At 48.4% G+C, this 19,932-nt stretch overlaps 1 protein-coding gene across 1 annotated transcript in view; it reads right to left on the bottom strand.

Annotated features, from left to right (window-relative positions):
* LOC105694280 (diacylglycerol O-acyltransferase 1) overlaps positions 1–18,711 on the bottom strand; it is a 46,672-nt gene extending 27,961 nt beyond the window's left edge. The window contains exons 1-4 of the mRNA XM_012414797.1: positions 18,596–18,711; positions 9,045–9,173; positions 6,528–6,622; positions 854–906 (exon numbers count right to left, since the gene is read on the bottom strand). Coding sequence (XP_012270220.1) covers positions 854–906; positions 6,528–6,622; positions 9,045–9,173; positions 18,596–18,711 — 393 coding nt within the window. The remainder of the gene's footprint in view (positions 1–853; positions 907–6,527; positions 6,623–9,044; positions 9,174–18,595) is intronic.
* Between the last annotated feature and the right edge of the window lie 1,221 nt (positions 18,712–19,932).

Here is a 19,932-nt window from a genome sequence, read left to right as displayed (position 1 = left end):
CGCGGATCGGCCGTCGACAGGGGTGCGTAACGCACCGGGGACGCTTCGCGTTTCCGCGGCAGAATTTACGCTTTACCGCGGCGGGGGCGACGATTGCATCGTTAATTCATGCTAACGCGCTGGGCGCACTTTGCAACAGTTTCGCGCTGCGACGCTCGTCAAATGCCGCGGAAAGTTTCATTGGGCCGTGAGTCGCCGCGTTTACGAGGTCGCTTCCGGAAGAGGGAGGTTTACGGCCAAGGGGATGTACCGCCGAGGGGTGGAAATAAAACGGCGAGGACCGCGCGGATCGCTTCGGCCGGACGAGGTTTAACGGGGCTCAGCCCTGTGCCTACCGATACCAGGGGCCGGGTCCACTTTTCCATAATTTCCCTGCACCTCCTGGAATTTCCCTACCCCTTGACTCGCGTGGTCCCGCAATTCTGATGTTTAGGAATTAGTCATAATAATTTAGTTTAAGATGGTATTAAGAGACTGGGGTGAAAGATGATCGCGAGGGGATATCGAGATATCGAGAGGCAGGTCCACTTTTCCATAATTTCCCTGCACCTCCTGGAATTTCCCTACCCCTTGACTCGCGTGGTCCCGTAATTATGATATTTTTTAAAATTATTTAAATAATAATTGAATTGAAAACGGTATTAAATGCCAAGTGTGGAGGATGGCCATGAGTTTCTCTCTTATCACGATTCTTTACCACTTTGTAGTCTTCGAAAAATGTAAATTTCACAAGAGTTGAGTTTAAACAAAAATATTGAAATAACTATCACGGAAGAGGAAACGTTACTAATATCTTGGATCTCAATTCTAACCCCATAACAAGAGTTAGAAAAATGATTTCGATGACACTCACCGCAGCCAACCCCTTCTCGATGAGCAGACACAGAACCACCGGGACCGTGGAGTCTGGAAAGAAAATCGAAAAAGATTAATCCCTGGCTTGCCAAAATTCCCGCACGTTCCGCACTATCGGATTATTCGAATATCAAAGAAGGGCCTTTTATTTATCACAGAGGTTTAGAACCTAGCAATCGGGAAATGGATAATCCGCGAGGATTAATTTTGGAAAATGCGACGAACTCGGAGCGACTATCTCGCGGGGGAAGTTCCGTCCCAGTTCGAAATCCGCGGGATATCAGCTGCGGTATCGCCGCTCCCGGAAGCCGACAAAACATCGCGCCGCCGCGGACGAGTCCGGGACAGGTTACGGGATGAGATATCGCGAAAGTTAAATAAGTTTAAGAGATGCCGAGCGATAGCTCGGGACCGAGTTGAAGCTTTTCGGGCCGGCTCGGAAGGGCCGATAATTCTTTCGAGTGATGTTCGTGACATACCGAGGAAGACGCGGATTTACGCGGATCTCCTTCTCAAAATTCGGACGCGATCCCGAATTCTCGGATTAACTTCTCGATAGCAAACCCCTGACCTCGGCCAATGATTCCCGAAAATGCCTAATCCTCTTCGGCGCCTCGCAAAATGACCTCAGAAAAATTGAAAAACCTCAATTAATCGATATTTTATGGAAAATCATTTCAGGGAATTAATTTCACCCCCGCGAGAAATGATTTAAACATTTGTATAGAAATAGAGGGGGCTGTTTTTTCTTTTCCAGCGAATCGAAGCGTTCCCCCGGGAATTCCGGAAATTCTGGCCGCGCGGGACGTCCCGCAGGACCCGGCCCAGGGGTTGAAAGTTCTCTAAACAATTAGGGAAAATTCCGGCGTTAATCCGGCCGCGATTCGAGCAATTTCCCGAAAGTTGGGTCCGAATTAACCAGTCGGAGAGTTGGGAACAAGGGCGAGCCGCCGATAACCGTGCGGATCGTGATAACGGCATCGGATCCGTATCAGAGGATCGAGTTATCGCCGATTAGCTTTGACCTGCCAAATTGATCGGAAAAATAAATCCACTCGAATCCGTGATCTCGGGGCGAAATGCGGAATTCCGCGCCTGCGTTTACGCGGAAATAATGCGTTATCGGAATCCAATTAGGGACAATTAGGACCTCGCCAGTCGGAATTCCGAAATCTCGAAGAGAGTCCAGGGATGCACTCGAGGCGACATCGAGATGCAGCCGAGACAGTCGGGCCTGCCCAAGGGTGCATAGGTGCATGCACCCGGTATGCAGCCCAGGGTGGTCGGATGCTCTGCAAGCTCGTTCCACGGTGCACCAAAAGCGACCAAGAGGATGTGCTTTGTGTACTTAGGGGTATGCCCAGCTCCTCGAGATCTCCAGAAATCCCGAATCCAACCGTATGTCCAGTCTCCCGAGTGCTCGAAATTCATTCCTGACGTCAACCCCGAAATTCTTGAAATTTCACCCCCCGCGAGAAAAAGTTCATTTTCACCAAAAACGCATCCCCTGATAGAAGAAGCCAAGCAGGAAAATAAAGAAAAGTTGATTTTCGATTTCACAGGAAAAAAAATTAATTCACTTGCTAATCGAGGAATTCATCCCTGATGTCAACCCCGAAATTCTTAAAATTTCACCCCCCGCGAGAAAAAGTTCATTTCCACCAAAAACGCATCCCCTGATAGAAAAAGCCAAGCAGGAAAATAGAGAAAAGTTGAGTTTCGACTTCACAAAAAAAAAAACTCACCTGCTAATCGAAGAGGTTAGGAAGGAAACTACGGAAAATTAAATTAATAAACAAACATTCACCGGCTAATCGCGAAGATCAAGGTGGAAAATTAATATTCATTGTAAAAAATCTATTGATAAATGGGAAAAATAGGGGAGCGTACATTTTTAATAAGAATTACAACCGCAATAATCGTGAAGGTTAGGGATGTTGAAAAATGAAAAGGGAAACCGCTGGAAAATCGCGCGCGGCGTGAAAATTACCCAGAGATTGGTAAAACCGGTCACGTTTCTGCATTGCTATCCATCGGTCTCCTTGATTAATGAAAACGAATGGACGCGTCTATTTCAGAGAACGAGGAGCACTTTTAAAGGAGTCGCCGAATTCGCCGGATGCACCTCGCAACGATGATGAGAATTAATGCCCAAGGGGGTGGGTGATTAAGTCGTGCCCTCCCGAATTCGCAGGGGTGGCCGATAATGGTAATCGATGAGGCGCTAAATTTCTGACTAATTTCCCGCCCCGCTCGGGAAATTGACCGAGCATTTCCTCAGGGGAAATGAGGAAGTCAAATTATCAAGAAAGAAAAGTTCTCCCGAGAAAACTCACAGGGAAGAATCGAGGCGACGACCCCCGGCTCTTATCATCGGCAATTACTTATCCCAGGGAAAATCGCGAGATCGAACTCGCCCCGGCAATTTGTCAAGGAGTTAATTAATTAAGGGACGTAGATTTTCCGCGGAACTTCCGCTTTTACGAGCCCCGCCGGTATTTATCGGGAATGCACCGGGTGCATCGAGTAATAATTAACCAAAGCAGAGAAAGTTCGAGGCGACGTCTTCGGGTCAGCTGATCAGCAAGGGATGAAATTTCAGGAAAACCTTCCACTCGAAACAATCTAACCAAAGTTCCGCAAAATCAACCGCACCCTTATGACCGGATAGGAAACTCGACAAGAGGGATAAATCATTCACTTTCGAGCGGAGAGTATTTATTAAGAATTTCTGAAGATCATTATCGAATTTTTTCTAGCATTTCCCAAGAGCGTTGTTCGTTTCGACGTGAGCAATTGCGAGTCTTTTTTTTTTCTGGTTTTTATGTTTGCAGGAAAAAAATATATATATAAATCGAGGAGTTCACCAGGGGTGACACGGAGTACCCGAGGACTTCTCGGAAAATTCCAGGGTAGCTAATCGGGCCTTTCTGCCGATTATTTGCCTTCTGCGGGGTAGTCGAGTTTGTCAAAGCTCCGCTCGGGGTTGGCTAATTAAGAGCCTTCCTTTTTCCGAGGCTAAGTCCCGGCACATCTCACTTGGAGTTTGCCGTTTCCCTCTCGTAAGGTAAAGTAGCTGTTCGCCATCCGAGAAGGGAAGAGAAGGTTCCTCGAAGTCGTCCCTTCGTTTTTCCCTACGCGACGTCGGAAAGTCACGCGAAAACATGAGCCCGGTGTCGCGTGCTAATTATGAATAATTACGAGGGCCAATTAAGGCGGTGTTTTACGATTAAAACAGCCCCCTCACCTTCCCTTACGCGCCGCTGCATCGGGGGGATAAATCCCCCGGAAAGTGCCGCCCCACCCCTCGCAGCACCCCTAGCAAGACAGTGCTCCATTTCTCCAGCTCCAATCCAATTAATCTCTCATAAATGTATCCTGCTCTCGAAAACCTACCGAAATAAATCCGAAATCTTGAATTTATACCCATTTAAAAAATCCAGATTGATCATAAAAGAGAAAAAAATCATTCTATCGACGGTATGCGTCATCTTGAATTTTTTATTTACCATGTTATTTACATTTTTCCAGGATTTTTCGAGTTTTCCCTAACTCGGATTAAGTAACTCCCGGGGCGAAGTCGCTTCCACGCGGGATTCCGCATTCCGCACCGGATTTTCCTAAATTAACGCAGCACTGGTTTATTCCGCACCCTGGCACGCGTTTACGCACGGCCGAATTTTATTCCTATCGCAAGTGTGCGTGTGTGTGAATTTTTTTTTTTCGTAAATCAAAACTTTTCTCCCGTATCAAGTTGCATTTTTTGTATTTGTACCGCGTTGTACCGTTGAAACAATGCTCCTAAATTGAATAGTTAATTAACAAAAAATCAGTTCATTCCGCATCTCTGCAATCGAGTCTCCCTTGGAACCCTTATCACCGTTTAAAAAATTGCCCAAAAATATTTCCTGCCATTAAAAAATGTATTCACCCCCCTCGTGTCTTTGCAATCGAGTTTCCTCTCTCCGGTCTCCCGGTTATCACCGGTCATCACCTGTTATCAGCGTTATCACGGACAACCCGTAATTCCATTCGCTCTGAGCGACCCGGGGTTAATCGACGGTCCCCTTCGATGAATTCCTCCCCGTCTGGAGGGGTGTGTTTCCTCGCTCGCCTGGCGGGGGTAGAAATAATGTCGGCTCGTAAAAAGCGCCCCATGACAATGACGATCTTTACTGCCGTGCGTATAAATGCAAGTAACGAAACGTTACGGCCGTCCTGGCCGTAAAAAACGGGCCGCGGAAATTCAGCGAGTGCGGATTTACGAACGGCCCGTTAATTTCGGTTTGAGGTGGGGCTGGAAGAAGAGGGCCTGGAAAAGACTAAGTACACCGGGGGTGGTTTCGCTCATCTAGGGGAAACCTGGGGGAAATAATTCGAGGACTCCCCTCTGAGTTTCAGGTGCATGTCCGCTCGCTGCACTCGCGTGCCGTTATCAAGACACCGGCCCCATATCACGGGCTATTGATTGTAAGCCGTCCGTAATAAATTCCGGGGATGTTCTTTATTACTCTTGGGAGAATCAATTTTCCGGCGATAAATAAAATGCCCCCCTCTCACACACACACACACCGCGGAGGCCGCAAGTTTACCCCCACATCCGAAATTTGTTCGCGGAGGGAATTTTAACGGGGAAGTTTGAATTTTTGAGGCGCGTATGGGGGTGGGTGGGGAATTTCACCCCTTTTTTCTTCCCTGGTCGGACTTTTCGAAGAGGGCCACTCGGCCCGTACGTCCCTTTTTGACGTTGCCCCGCGTTTTACGAGGGCTGCGCCCCAATGAAAACGACCGCACACCCTTTGCCGCCATAAAGTAACGATTCCCTCTGTGTATAGATATAGATCTCACGGTTCGAAAGCCGCATCGAGGTTGCAATCCACCCCCCCCCGAATATCGCCGATTGCCCATCGCTCCTCGTAAAGGGCAGAATTAACGCGCCCCGCCCGGAGGACGAAAAAAAAAAAGAAATTGATTTTCCGCCCTGTGGTATTTCCCGCATCGGAAAAGCTTGCCGAAGGGCGGAGGAAAGGAATCGAGAGCGGGAAAAATTGCATCGGCGACGTGGATTTTTCGATACCCTGGTAGAAGCGCATCTTCGAAGTGCAATCGAAGGGTGGCTCCGAAATTGCACGTTTAATATTTTCAATTATCTGGTTTTATGGTGGAGCGGGGATACAGGAGGATTTTTTAACCTGGGATGTAATCGTCCCCTAAGTTTTGTGGGCGATGGTAATGCGGCTTCTCCTCCAGGGGGCGATTTTTCCAATTCTCTTGTAGAGGGGCGCACGCCAAGAAAATAATATCCGGGCACGTAAGTATTTAATCCGACGTCCCTCCCGCGAATAATTAATCCCCTAATCCCGATACAGAAGGCCGGCACTCCCGAGGGCTGTTCCGGGAAGTTCGCTTAAAAAGCAATCTCGGCCCCGAGCTATGAGAATTACGCGAACATCCCCCGTGGCGGGAAGGGGCAAAGCGTAAAAAAGGAAGGGCAGAAGGGCCGGACCCTGAGTTACGGGGGCTGTTACCCCCGCGACCATAACCTACCCTTACGGGGGAATAATTCGACTCCTTAGCCATCTCGCCGCGGAAGCGCCGATCCACGCACCCCGATTTTCCCCTGACTTCAATTTTCATAAATGAAAAGTCGAGGAACGTTCAGCTCTACTTACAGAGAATTAAAATGAGCGATGGGTGCTCCTCACCCCCGTCGTCCTTGCCGCTGAGGAACCGGAACCACTGCCAGGGATCCACTCTGATTCCGTACCTGCAAAGTGATAACGAATCCGATTGAAATGGAGAATAATAAAACAGAATCTCCTAAATAGGATGGCCAAATTAATTGTCACAGTTCCTTGGGAAGTTTGCTTGGAGGGCAGGACGCAAATCGGCCCTACAAAAGGGGATAATTTTCGGAGCGATTATATTTTTTTTATGCTCTTTTGCAAAACTTTCACAGGGGTTGCAAAGCGATAATGAGGTCGATCAAGATGTAGGATAATAAGATAGAAATTCCGAAATTAATTCTGAGTCAACTCCTATCTATCGGATTGAATTTCTTTTCTTTTCAATTAGTGGAATTAGGAGGAAACGTGATTTCAAGGATCTCTAAGGGTGAGTTTGGTGGACGATTCGAGGAGTAAGAAGGTGGACGGGCGGTCAGGGGGCGCCATTAACGTCAACGGCCGACATCATCCCCAAGCGAAGTGGACGTTCGGGGTTGTAGCTCGTAAAAAAGCTCCGAAGCTACTTTCTGGCTTTGTCTCCGGCCGACAGGGGGTAAATAATAAACCGCGCAAGCCAGAGCACCGGTCTGAAATATAAAGGGAGGCCTCGGACACGCGAAAGGAGAAGCGGGGGTGGAACCGCCCGCCCAGCTTCCGCGGTGGGCGGAAAGAGCGCCAGGGGTGCGATTCCGAGGCGGCCGGAAAGCTCAAACGACCGGCTTAACGATGATAAACGACGGCTTATTGTTTCGGTAATTAAAGTATTTTTAAGACGATCCCCCGCAGCCGCAGCCCTAAAGCGCCGACACAGCCTACGGAAGGCGAGGAGCATTTTACCCGGAAATCAGGGAAAGCTTTTGCCCTCCTTGAGACCATAAAATGATAAGAAATCACCGCAACTCAATAGAGACATTAAGCGATACACTTCCTCCAACAACGTCGATTTATCAAGATTTCCCAATGATTTTTAACCTGGTGTTTTCGCACTCGTCGACAATTCCCAGCGAGTGTTACTAGTTCCTAATCACTAATTTCCAGCAATGTCAACGTGTTCTCTTCTACAAAAATGATCTTAATAATTGTCAATTGACTTGCGCAGTTAAGACGCATGATTTTGTTAGAGCAAAGGGTAGATTTTGTTCTGGGCTCTGGATGCTAAAAGGACTCGGAATAATTATCGAATCCGGTCAAACATGTCGCAATGAAAATGTCGCAGTCTTGTAGGACCCCAGTCGGGGGGGTGAATAATTTCTCGATTTTTTTATTGGGGCTGTAAACCCGAGTCGCGACGCACGACGGGCAGCGGGTCTGAACAGCAGCCGGGTAATTTATCGCGCCCGTTAAGTAGCGAGGGAAAAACTTCCGAAGGAGCCTTTTTTCCGCCCGTAATTGCCGGCCCTTTTATCCGCCACCCCGTCCGCCCGGTTAAGCCGAGCAAGCCATTACGGCCGAGTAATCGCGCCCCACGATGCGTTTTCGGGGACTGATTATAAGGACGAGCCTTTGACCGACCAAGCGTGGTCTGCCAGGGCAAACTTCGTGGTCGTGTCTAATTTCTACGCTTTTTTTTGTCTACCTTGAAACCCCGAGGAACTCATTATCAGCGCCAGAAATCCTCCCGCGAAAAGCACTGATAAGAAGCCTCTCCAGGAAACGTCGAATTTGTTCCCGCTCGATAAGAATTTCCCTTCTGGACAGAATCCCACGGGGCGAAATTCCGAAGACTCGCAGGGGGTGATTGATTTTTTATCCAGGCGATATCGCGTCCATAAAAATCTCTGTTTTCGTTATCAGCCCCAGAATCCTTCCCACGGAAGGCACCGATTAGAAGCCTCTCCAGGAAACGTCAAATTTTTTTCTTTTTTTCTCCTCGATAAGAATCTCCCTTCTGGAAGGAATCGCAGGAGGCGAAATTCGAAGGTCTCGCGGGGGATGATTGATTTTTTTATCGAGCGATAAGACGAGGCGATATCGCGTCGATCAAAATTTCCGCCTTCGTGACGGCCATTAGTCCCCGCGTGCGTCTTTTTTCCTCCAGCTCGGCATCGGGAAAAAATACAGCCGGGCCATTTTCCCGGGCCGACGTTACGAGGCCACAAAGGTCGACTCGTTACCCGAAGAAAATTTTTAATCCCCGTTTCCGTCGCCTCGTTGCGCCCTGGTTGTGGCCGCCCCTACGAGATAAACGATGGATTTCGGCCAGGTTAGTTATTATCCCGGGTACTTTCGTTTAACGGGTATTTCATTAAAAAAGGATTCGCTGGGAAGGGAGAGAAATTAAATGAAAAGCCTGGGCAGTTCCCTAAACAATTGCCGCGCATTAATAATTCCGCGCAATGGCACATATGCGAAAATAATAATTTTCCCACGATGTATGATTAGATTAGAAAGGTAAGGGAGATTTACAGTCGTCGAGAACTTCCCTGGGAAAAATTGTGGGCGGAAATTTCGCTGATAACGTACTTGATAAAATTCTCGAGGAGGAGCCGAATTCCGCCAATTCCTAGGAGGAGGAATCCCCAGTTGACAAATCCAGTGAAATTGTCGAATCCGGAGCTCCAGGAGAAGAGGCTGTCCCTCGGACGGTGGCATCTGTAACGAGAGGAATTTCCATGAAAGAGAATGCAAAATTTATCCCGAATTAATAAATTATTCTTAATTAATATCTGCCGGTAACGAGAGATTTTTCCCTGCAGATTAATCAGTGGATTTATTATCCCCCTCCCCTGTTTATTATCTCAAAATATCAGGTTTCATCTGCGGCTAAGTTCGATCTGAGATTGCGATGCACCCCCTCAGGTGGAGGCACGGGGGCAAGGGGTTGTAGTTCACCAGACCAGGGGTAAAGCAAAATTCCAGACACAGAACTCTGGAAACGGATGGAAAATAAAAACCAAGGACTTACAAAGACAGCCGACGACAATGCGGTATCGGGCTTATCGTCCAACCCCATTATATTCCCGATCTTCCGAGGAAACAAGGGCGAGTCTTCTCCCTGTCCTCGGTTTCCCTCCATTTTTTTTTCTATCCCACGATTTCCCTCGAAAAATATTTACCCAAGTATTCCTTGAGTTGCAAAGAATTCATCGAGAAATTTTGGAAAGTATTTGGAATTTTTTCTCTACTTAAAGAGGGGAGGGTTTTCGATTTTTGGACCTAGGGGATGTTCCTAGGAGGTGCGAAGTGTTGACGAGGGGAATCTCAGGGATCGGAATCGTACAAGTGAAGTGAGGCGCTAACAATGCCCCGCTTGATGTCTGAATTCTGAAAAGCCACCCCTTATGTCCTATGGTACAATGGAGTCCAAGCACTCCACCCCTAACTCGGTGCACCCCTGTCTCGGGAACAGACGAAGTCGATGATAACCCTGAAGTGAGAGGAGACACCGTCAGACTGATAAGGGGTAGTACCTCCCCTAAATCCGGAATGTAAAGAAATTCAAAGTCGACCCTTAACGTTGATAAAACAGGAAAATAATTCAGTCAGGGGTAGATTCTCACCCGCTTCCTTTCTCGACCTATTAGACTCGATCGATCCTCTTCTTCGCAGAATCAAGGGGCTTCTAAGCCACCCCCGGGATTCCCCAGGGGGTGGAACCCCTTAGTTAACAATTCAGTTGTAAACCTTTCCGAGTCTGGACCAGGAAACGTCTCGAGCTACCTTCGAGAGATCGGGCTGCAAGACCAGGTGCAGAACCACCCCCTTTGGGGGGTGGCTGAAAGAGTCATTGTTAATGCAATACTTCCTCAGGCTCTAACCCGAAACCTCCGAACCCGGGTGTCGAAAATATCTCTCGAGCTTCAAATACTTTCACATTCTCATTTCTGCCCGGAAACTACCCCCGATGTTTAAACCCCATAATTAATGTAATTTCCTATAAAATATGAAAAAAAGAATTTCCGGAACTCTCTCCTTTATTATCGACGTTTCATTGAATTTACGAGTTACTTTTTATCATTAGTGTTTCTCCTTACGGGAGTAGGCATTTTCATGTGATATCCCGTATGAAAAAAAAATTAAAAAAGGAAACCACATCGAGTGAATCGAATTTACCTTATCATCGTTAAAGATGTTTCACTTTAAGTGGAGATTTTCATACTTATTATCTAGGTATCTATCTCGGCGAGTCATTTCGGCCTAATCTGCACCTCGTTCATGGGGGTGTCGTTAGGGGTGAATTGCACCCCTTAATCGCGGGGTGCGAACCGCCCCCACAGAAGCGCCGGCGACGTCTAGCCTCGCAGTAACTATTATTCCGAATTTATGGCAGATCGGGGTAATTAATAGAAGGCAGTTCGGAACAGCGGGATGGCTGTCACGATGGGGTGAGGGGGGGTGAACACAAGGGGGTGGCAAAAGGGAAGGTGCGTCGCAAATTCCCGTGTCTGATATCGGCGCCGGGGGTTGCAGACATGTCATAGAGAAGAGGCTCCATATTCATGAGCACCGGAAATGCGCAGGGGGTGTCCACGAGGGCTGGTTACACACTTTGTCCCGCCATCCCTCGGGAGCAGCCCAAGTCCCCTTTAAGCGGCTCCGACTAGAGAATTCGCGAAATTCGCGAAATCCGAGACATTCGGGAAATTCGAGAATACCCCCGGGGGGGTGGACGGAGACGTAGCTTTAACTTTGAAATAATCCCTTCCTGGAGAATTCTTCCAGGGTTTTCTCCCCCTAACGAAGCTCCTTTTGACACCGAGACCCGAATCGACAGGGATTGAGAGGAATTGATTCATCGGGGCTCCCTTTGGACGCGATGGAATTCCATTAGAAGAACGGACTGGTACTCCTTCCACCCCCGCCTCAAGTGCGAAGACCACCCCCTCGTCAATTCTTGCAAAACCTTCCTGGAAGAATTATGAAAAATCCCGGGACTGGATTTTCCCCAGGATAATATATAACATACGTGACGATCTTAACGAGATACTTTCTCACCCCGAGCACTATTCTTACAACATAATAATTTACAAGTGCAAAAACCACCCCTTGGTCTGCTCTCGCATAGATTCCCTGAAAACGATGAAAAATCACGGGAAAAAAAAATTCTGCAGCGAGAAAATGCGTTATGTACATGGCAATTTTAGTGTAATGCCTTTTAACTCCTGTTAGGGGGTGGTTATGAGAAATTATGGAAAATTCTCGAGCACTGCTTTCACGGCAAATTTACAAGAACACGTTTTATACGAGATAAATCGACAGTCTCCTAAGCATCGTCAAATTTGTAATAGTAGAAATTAATTGTTTAGGGCGCAGTATATTATACAATATAAAAATCGTTTAATGAGACTTTTTAGCCCACCCTTTTTTTTTCGAGGGGGGGTTTCGGACGCGGCTGGCGATTTTTTCCATTCCGGCCGGAGATCACCCCCGCCAGGGCGGTATAATTCCTCCAGGGACGGAAATTCGCGGGAGCCGAGGCTGCAAAACCAACCCCCGCGACATCGGTCGCTTTTTCGAAAATTCTCCCCGCCCACGAAGGGCGGGAAACATTCGGAGCGGTCCCAGGGCTGCCGAGCCTCGAGCACCGATCGGCGACAAAGAGCGAAATTATTGGAAAAACGTAGGGCTGCCGGGCGAGGGGGTTGAAAGGGGTTGAAAGCTCCCTGCCCGGTCGGCAAAGCCGTCGGAATTTTCACGTGTAATCGAGCAGAGCCCGAAAGTTCCGTCGTCAAAACTCACCCCTCGTCCCTGGAAAACGCGAAATAATGTACCGTCGACCAGTCGGGGGGTGGAAGAGAGGGATGAAATAAAGGACAAACGTTTTGTTAACCCGTCCTGCCGTGACGCCGAACAATGTTTCGGTGTAATTATCAGAGGCCGTAATATAATTCAGTTCTGGTTGAATTTCCCCGACATGGGCTTCACCCCTTCCGGGGGTGAGTTCCAAAAAATCGAGACCAGCACCCCTAAAACCGGAAATCTTCTCAGCCACTCTCGCTTTGAAGCTTCTTATACCCCAACCCCATAAATTCGCGGGTTAAAAAATCAAAACCTACCAAAAAACAAAACCATTTACTTTTCTCCCCCTACCCCCAATTTATATCCACCCTTACGTGTCATTAAGATACTGCATAAACGCCTTCTCCGTAATTAGTATATTACTCTCGGCTGATTATCTGGATTAAAACTGGAGTAAGAATAAAAACTCGAGATGCACTTGAAATTTCTTCCGCCAATTTCCAGCACTGAAGGGTCTTTTCTACCCCCTTGGCAATCGTCCAAATAATTCTCGATAAATTTATCTCGAAGCTTGGGATCATCTTCTTCCCTCAGGAATTATCTTGGACAGTTAATGATTATGGGGAAGAGATGAGCACGCAAGGGGTTCCGGATCGCGGAGAAAGAAAATTCCGCAGGCACCCCTTCGTGTGTTAGGGGTGGCCAGGTGAATACCAGGGGTAACCCCCTCAGGCCGGAGATAAAAGTGGCAAATCTTTTGTTTCCGGATTGTCTCGACGGGGGCGGCTCACAAAAGGCACCACTCGTCCGTCCGGGGGTGGGGGCAGGGGGTGTTGTCGGAGTCAAGGGTGGCTCGAGTGTCGGGGGATGAAACGAAGGAAGGAAGGGCGGGGACGCGTATCCATCTCGCGATCTCGCCGACACCGGGAAGCGGAAACCCTCCTTGAATATTTAACGAGTGGACGGATATACATATATTAGCCGTGTAATGAGCGAGCCCCGACCCTGGATCGGGGGAAGACGGGAACATCCCCTAAATGATTCATGAAGGGAAATTAAACGGCGCTTTCAAGGGAGCTCCTTCCCACCCTTACCCTGGCGCGGTCCGAAAAATGGGGAAAATACATCGAACCAAGGGAAACCCCTCCACCCCATGGAGGGGGTTACCACGTGCCTCCCCATAACCGCAACAAAAAAAAAAATTGGCGCAACATCATTTTCTATTTCTATCTCACTGTCAATGCCAATATTCTCCCGATATTAACGTAGGACGGATGTAAATGGAGATCAGTTGAAAGAAAAAAAAAAAAAAGAAAACGTAAAATAAGTGTTTCACTTTTCGTTTCACGCCATTTCTTCCCACGCGAAGGGGCGTTATCGTGATGTGAGGGGGTTGCGCCTGGAAAACATAAATTCTTCTTAAAATTCCGCGCTTTTTCGAAGAGTTCGGGGATTTATTCGAGATCGGAGGGATGATTTAAGGGTGGAAGGCAGATGCTCCGGAATCGAGGGTGCTCCCGATAAGGTATCGTTTCAGGGCGCGATGTACACCTGGAGTGCCTAAATCAGAGGCCCTCGATTCAGGTCGCGATAATTAGTTCGTGCAGCGGGAAAGTTGGTTAAAAGGATAGGCAAAGTACTCGGTGCCCGTTAGGTTCGAGGAGCTTTAGGGTGGGTGTAGGGTGCAAGGGGGTGGAGGTCGTTTCCTGGTTCGCCAGGGGCATTAAAGAAGCTAATTTAAACTTGGCCAGAACCTCGTAGGCATTTCTGTCGTTTCCGCTGCTCACCTCCCCTGCCGAAGGTGAACTTATTCCCTCGAAATGATTTCCGCCCGGGCGGCGCGACGTATCGTTATGGAAAATTGCCTGGAAGAAAAAAGGCCCCAGAAAACGCGAAAGGAAAAAGAAATAAAAGAGCCGCTAAATTGTCCCATTGCGGGTTCTCAATACTCCATCACAATTTCCCAGAAGGAAAATCCCCATTAAACGTCGATTCTTCCTGTCGTAATTTTTCTTTTTTTTTTTTTTTTAACAATTTTACTCAGCGATTCCCGCCATGGGTTGGCTAGGGGGTCGGTCTATTGTTTCACTGTCCAAGAGGGGCAGAATCGCAATAATCGGGCATAACGTCTGGCAGATGATTCCGGCGATCCCGCCCGGGTGGAATTCTCCCCCTAGTCGGAGGGTTCCGGGATTTCCCTGATTTTCGCCATTTTTCGCCACCCCCTCGCCGCGTCGACACTTTTAATCCGCCCCTTTGGATCGGCTCGAGGTGCGGGAAAGTGGGGCTGGACCAAGACGCGAAAAAGTTGCCTCCGTGCAACGCGGGGGCTAATCACCCCCGTCGAGATCCTCCACTGGGCGGGGGCGCCCCCCCGCAAAGCGGGCGGATTAAAAGTTTTTGTCGAGTTCGAGGAAGAGGGACGGGTCCCAGGGGGTGGTCAGAGGCACCCGCCCCTTAAATCAGACCTACAATATCCTCCCAAACAAATTTACCCTCGAGATTTTTAATCTCCCGATATTTATTAATAAAGTTAAGTATCGGCGCGATTCCTCGCTGAGAGCCGCCCCCTCCCACCCCCAAATGTCCAGGGAAGGTCCTGAATATTAACTTTCGAAGTCGTCGGCTCCCTGATGTCCTTCAATTAATACTCCCAATGTTCCGAAAATCCGCATTTGATATTTGTAATTCCCGATTCAAAAAATTGTTAGCAAGGTTTACAACGATTTTTAACGTAGCAACATTCATCCCCTGATTTTGCATATAAAGAAATGTAAATTCGTACGAGTGGAAGGATCCTGAATGTTAAATATCGTTTTCCTAGGATATCCGCGGACGTCCTTTGGTAATAGTTTGGGGGTTGGGGTGGATTTTTCAGAATTTCGAAAATCAAAGGACGTCGGTAATTTCGCCGAAAAAAAAAAATAAAAAACTGATAGTCGAGGATGCACCGGGCAGGAGGAAGGAGGGTTTACTCGGGGGTCCTCCTGGGGCCCCCTCCGGGGTGAGGGAGAGGGGAGGGAAAATCGGGCGCCGAAATTGGAAAAGGGGGCCGCGGCTTTATCTCCGCCGGAGCTCGATTCCGGACGGGAGCAACCTATCACACGTCTAATTGCAAAGTTGGTGAAAACAAGGAGTGCTCGGCAAACAGGCGGCCCGAGTAAATATAACGTCCGTTCGCCCGGGAGACGAAGAAAGGGGCGGAATGGGAAAGAAGGGAGGAATCCCGGAGAAAGCCCGGAGAAAGCTCGGGGATTCTCGGCGGAGGAGGTTGGAAAAACGTGGGAGAGCGAGAGAGACCGCGCCATGGGCGGACGTGGGAGTGGGAGAGAGACGGAGCGAGGGAGCGCGTCGCTACGGGCGCAAGGAGGATCTCTTGTTTGCAGGACATTATGCCGTGTCGGAAAGCAAGATTTTGCTGTTTTTCCTCCCTCGTTAATAAAAGAAAAGCACCCTAAAGCCTTCTCCGAGATCCTCCTCCCCCTTCGTCTCCTATTAATTTTGAGCTCGCTCATTTTCCTCTCCCGAAATCGAGGAAGACCGAACCTCTTCTGCTACTCCCCTTCCGAGAAAGTAGCTTAACTTCTAGCTAGGAATTAATTCGGAGTGCGCGTGAAATATTCAAATGAGCGTTCGCAGATTAGCGGAGCTCCCCTTGAGCGGGAATTTTTTTCCCCCCCGCGAAATTCATTCGAATAAATTCCCAGGGGCTCCGGGCGAGCCGCGGATTACCCTGCAGGTTCAACGACACCCTAAGGTGGATTTACAGGTGACACGTCGCAGGTCTCTCGACGACGCACATCCACCGTGTCGCGAGAATTAACATTTTAATAAACATCACGCGAACAGCCCCTCAGAGTCCTTCGGAGCGGCGGTTTTCCTTCTTTTTTACTTTCCTGCGACCCTTTTATCACTCCCTGGCTTACTATACGGAAGTTGAAGGATCGATCGATCGCGTTGAAGACTCAATGTAATTTCCCTTAACGTTAACTATGTACCCCCTTCGGATGGACTTAGTGTGCTCCTTTCTTTTACACTTCGTTAATACAAATTATACGTACAAATTATCATTATTTTCACGCAGTGGCCCTAGATTTCCCGTTAAATTGGCGAGTTTCGAATTTCCCGCGCAAAATTATAGTAAATTTCTAGTTCTTTTCCGCCAATTTCTGTCGACTTTTATTATTGGACATGCAATCTGAGCAGAATTCAACCTCGACCTATGAACTCGAGACTTTAGTCAGGATCTTTAATTTCTAGTTCATAATCTTGACGGAGTAGTCTAATTTCCCCAGGTCTTATCAATTGAAATTGACGGATCGATGACGAGCTCCCGGCATATCCAGGCCTTCAATTTCCGTTCCTCTGAGAGAAATACAAATCTTTCGCCGTTCAGACTTCTCTGAAGTATCTGAGAATAGTGCATTTCCTGATCAGTGATCAATTAATCAAAGGTAATCCTGGGGTCGGCGTTTGCAGGAGGCTAGTTCGTCTCCGAGGGTCGCCGAGTTGAGTTTAACCGTTGTTTAGTCGTCTGATTAGTAGCTACAGGATTGTGGACCGGTCTCTGACAAGAGTACAAGTTCCCGGAGACAAGAAACCTTGTTTACGAACGTAGTTTACGCCTCGGGGTCCAAAGACACGAAGCCGAGATGCATTCGAGTCGTCCCTGAGGGAACTGGCCTTTAAAGGGACCTACAAACCCCAACCTGCCTCAACATAGGTTACACTTGTGCAAAGCTTCCTGTCCTTCTCCCCATAAGTAACAAATCTAGAAACCAAATGCACTAATAAATCAAATAATTACTCAAGATTCATTTACGACAAACCACCATCCATGTCCTGTTCACCTGACTCCTCGGAAAATCCATCCCTTCCCGTGGACTAATTTTTCCCTCCTCGAGGGAAACCTTGAAAAACAAAACACCTGAATTATTTCAACGGACAAATCATTTACATTCCGTAAAAATATATTTCCTGTCCATCCTGTGCAGGACAAACCTCGCAGATGATGACTAGGTGAGCGTCTCGCGTTTACACCGTGCTTAAATATGCATTTGGTGCGAAACTCTGCCGAGTCTGAGATGAGTTGTCTGGTTTTTCTTCCGTTTTTTGTTCCTTCTGTTTGAGTTAATTGTAGATTGAAGTTTTCTCTGAAAGTATGCGTTCGCCGATTGCATGGATCGAGTCGGCTTTAATGATCTATTAATTCCAGGGGCGTTATCGAGTCACCTTGGCCGAGCCATTCGATGAGATAGGAGATTACGAGCTGGCCAGCGGCTAAAGCAAGTTTCTACCGAGGGGAATTTTCCCGGAGATATTAGGAAAGCCTTTAAATACCTTCGCGTGCTCCGCGGAGTTCCTAATCGTCGGCCGGAATTCCCGTGGATTTTTCCGCCGTCACTCCGCGCCGACAACTTTCTACCGCGTGCGGTAATCACCGAGTCGTAATTTGCGTTTTTCGTGACCGAGCTCATGCAATATTCATACGCCGACTCGTTTGCCCGGTGATTCACAATCAAATGTACCTTCACGCTGCCCAAAGTTTTATCCTGTTTCCCGCGACGAGCGGATTTGTCCCGTTTCCGGAGAGAAACCGAATTACCAACTAATACCTGAAAGCGATATTAAAACAGGCAAACTGGATGGTTCCGAATTTTCCGCGTTTACATGCGCTTTAGTATCGGGTATCGGGTTACGGGACGAGTTGCTTTCCCACCGAAAGTCGAATTTCCCGATTCCAAGATGGCGGCGAACGCTCCGGACCCAACTGACCGACTCATTCAAACATTCCTCGTAAAGAACTCTGAATTCTCGATAAATCTAACCTCCAGATTGTTCCCCACCGCAGTAGACACCATTTTCCACTCCTTCCTCCTCAATTTCCTGGTTAATTCGCCAATATTTCTCTTCAAACTCCGCAAGCGTCTCTCCAACCGACGTGTCCCAACATGCACTCCTCTAATTCAAATCTCGCGCCGTGGTCACGTGACATGATCGATGAAAGCGGCTCACGCGCGTGCGTGGTCCGACAGCCTTTGAACAATTTCACCGCGGGCCACTGACGCAATCTTGATAACGAAACGCCGGCATGTTACCGAGTTATCGCACATCATCGACGAAAAGTTAAGTTTAAAGTTACGTCTCTATCGACGATTTTCGATTCGGTCTCCGTTCGGCGCGGCGCCAGAGGTTCCCGAGCGGAGCCGAAGGTAGCCGAGGACGGCCGAAGCCGGTCAAGGGCGGCGCGCGCCGCGAATTCTCTCGTTTCCGTCGCGGCCACGTGGTGGCCGATCAGCTGATCGGCGCGCGCCACAACCGCCGGAAGTACTCACGGTTTGTCGGGCTGCGACCTCCTGGCCCTCTGCTCGGCCATCTGGATCTCCTCCGCCCTGGTGACGCTCTTGGCGCGCCGGTTACGCACTCGACCCTCGTGCTCGTGGTCCGCCATCTTGGCGGCGATCTCGGCTCGCCGGAAACGGTCGGACTTTGACTCGCGGCAATTCCGCGCGGTAAGCCGGTAGTGGACGGAAATGAGTGTTGACCAGTGATGCGATTCGCGTGCGTTTTTTCACGAGCCGACGGGGACGCGTATCGCTCCTCGTGCAGACCCGACCGATCGGCAGCGCCGCGACGACTCGTCGCCGTCCGGCCGACGCCGTCACGACACACCTAGGCCTAAAGAATGAGTTTCTCTCGTTTCCACGCCCCGCCGTTCCCCCGGCGCCGATAAGGACGGTATCTGCGTTGATGAGCCCGATTTCGATAACGAGGCCGGCCCTGTGAGACTTTCCGCCTGTGTGGCCACTGGAGCAACCACTCCGTTAGCCTGGAATTTTCTACGATTTATCTAATTTACAAACGTTAAGTACACTTTTAATATCAATTTTAGATGATTCTCTTAAAGAATAATATTGTTCGAGGCATTTTCAGGCTCTACTCGGTGTCTCAGTGGAGGACGAGTACTCAACGCAGCTCGAGCCGAGTGCGTATGAAGGCTGTCGAGGAACTTGGCTACGACGAATACTCGACCATATGATTAGCTCTAAGAAATGGTTGGCTAGGCTTAAGGTTAACCCTCTTAGTTCTTTTTCAATCCAATAGAAACTGATATAACGTGAGATTTGCATGTATTGATCTTACGATGTTAAGTATTTATTTAGAAATTTATGGGTGTTGGCAAAGTACATCAAAATAAATGTGTAAGCAATGTATGGATAAGAGCGTTCTCTAACTGTACATCTTTTGTCCTATTCCTTTTAGCTTACAATGATTACACAGAGGTAAACGATTGACATGCATCGAAGAGGATTTTGCAAAAAACTTGAATATAATTAATTACTGATCTCGTCTGAGTGTAAGGGAAAGTAACGGAGTGCACTTCAATTGCAAGACAGTCTTCCGAGTTCTTACGAACTGGAAAAAACCGAAACCACGGTGAGGGATTACTCTTTTCATTGGCAATGTATTTCCCAAAAGAGCGCCCCTCCTTTTTCCTCGCTTTTATAACGAATACGCGCGCCATGGAAAGGCTTTCGAAAGACGCAAAAGAGCGGGAAGTACCTCCGAATGGAGATGACAACGGGCCTGGAAGACTCTTTGAACTGTTCAAAAAGGGTGCAATGTTCGCAAAAATCCTCCAGCCGCGACATAGCGAGTGGAAACCTGTTGA

The sequence above is a fragment of the Orussus abietinus genome, unplaced genomic scaffold, assembly GCF_000612105.2.
Source record: "Orussus abietinus isolate OABI.00-Male unplaced genomic scaffold, Oabi_2.0 scaffold6, whole genome shotgun sequence".
NCBI lineage: Eukaryota > Metazoa > Arthropoda > Insecta > Hymenoptera > Orussidae > Orussus > Orussus abietinus.
Note: the sequence above shows the minus strand (reverse complement) of the source record. Positions and strands in the feature narration are given on the sequence as shown.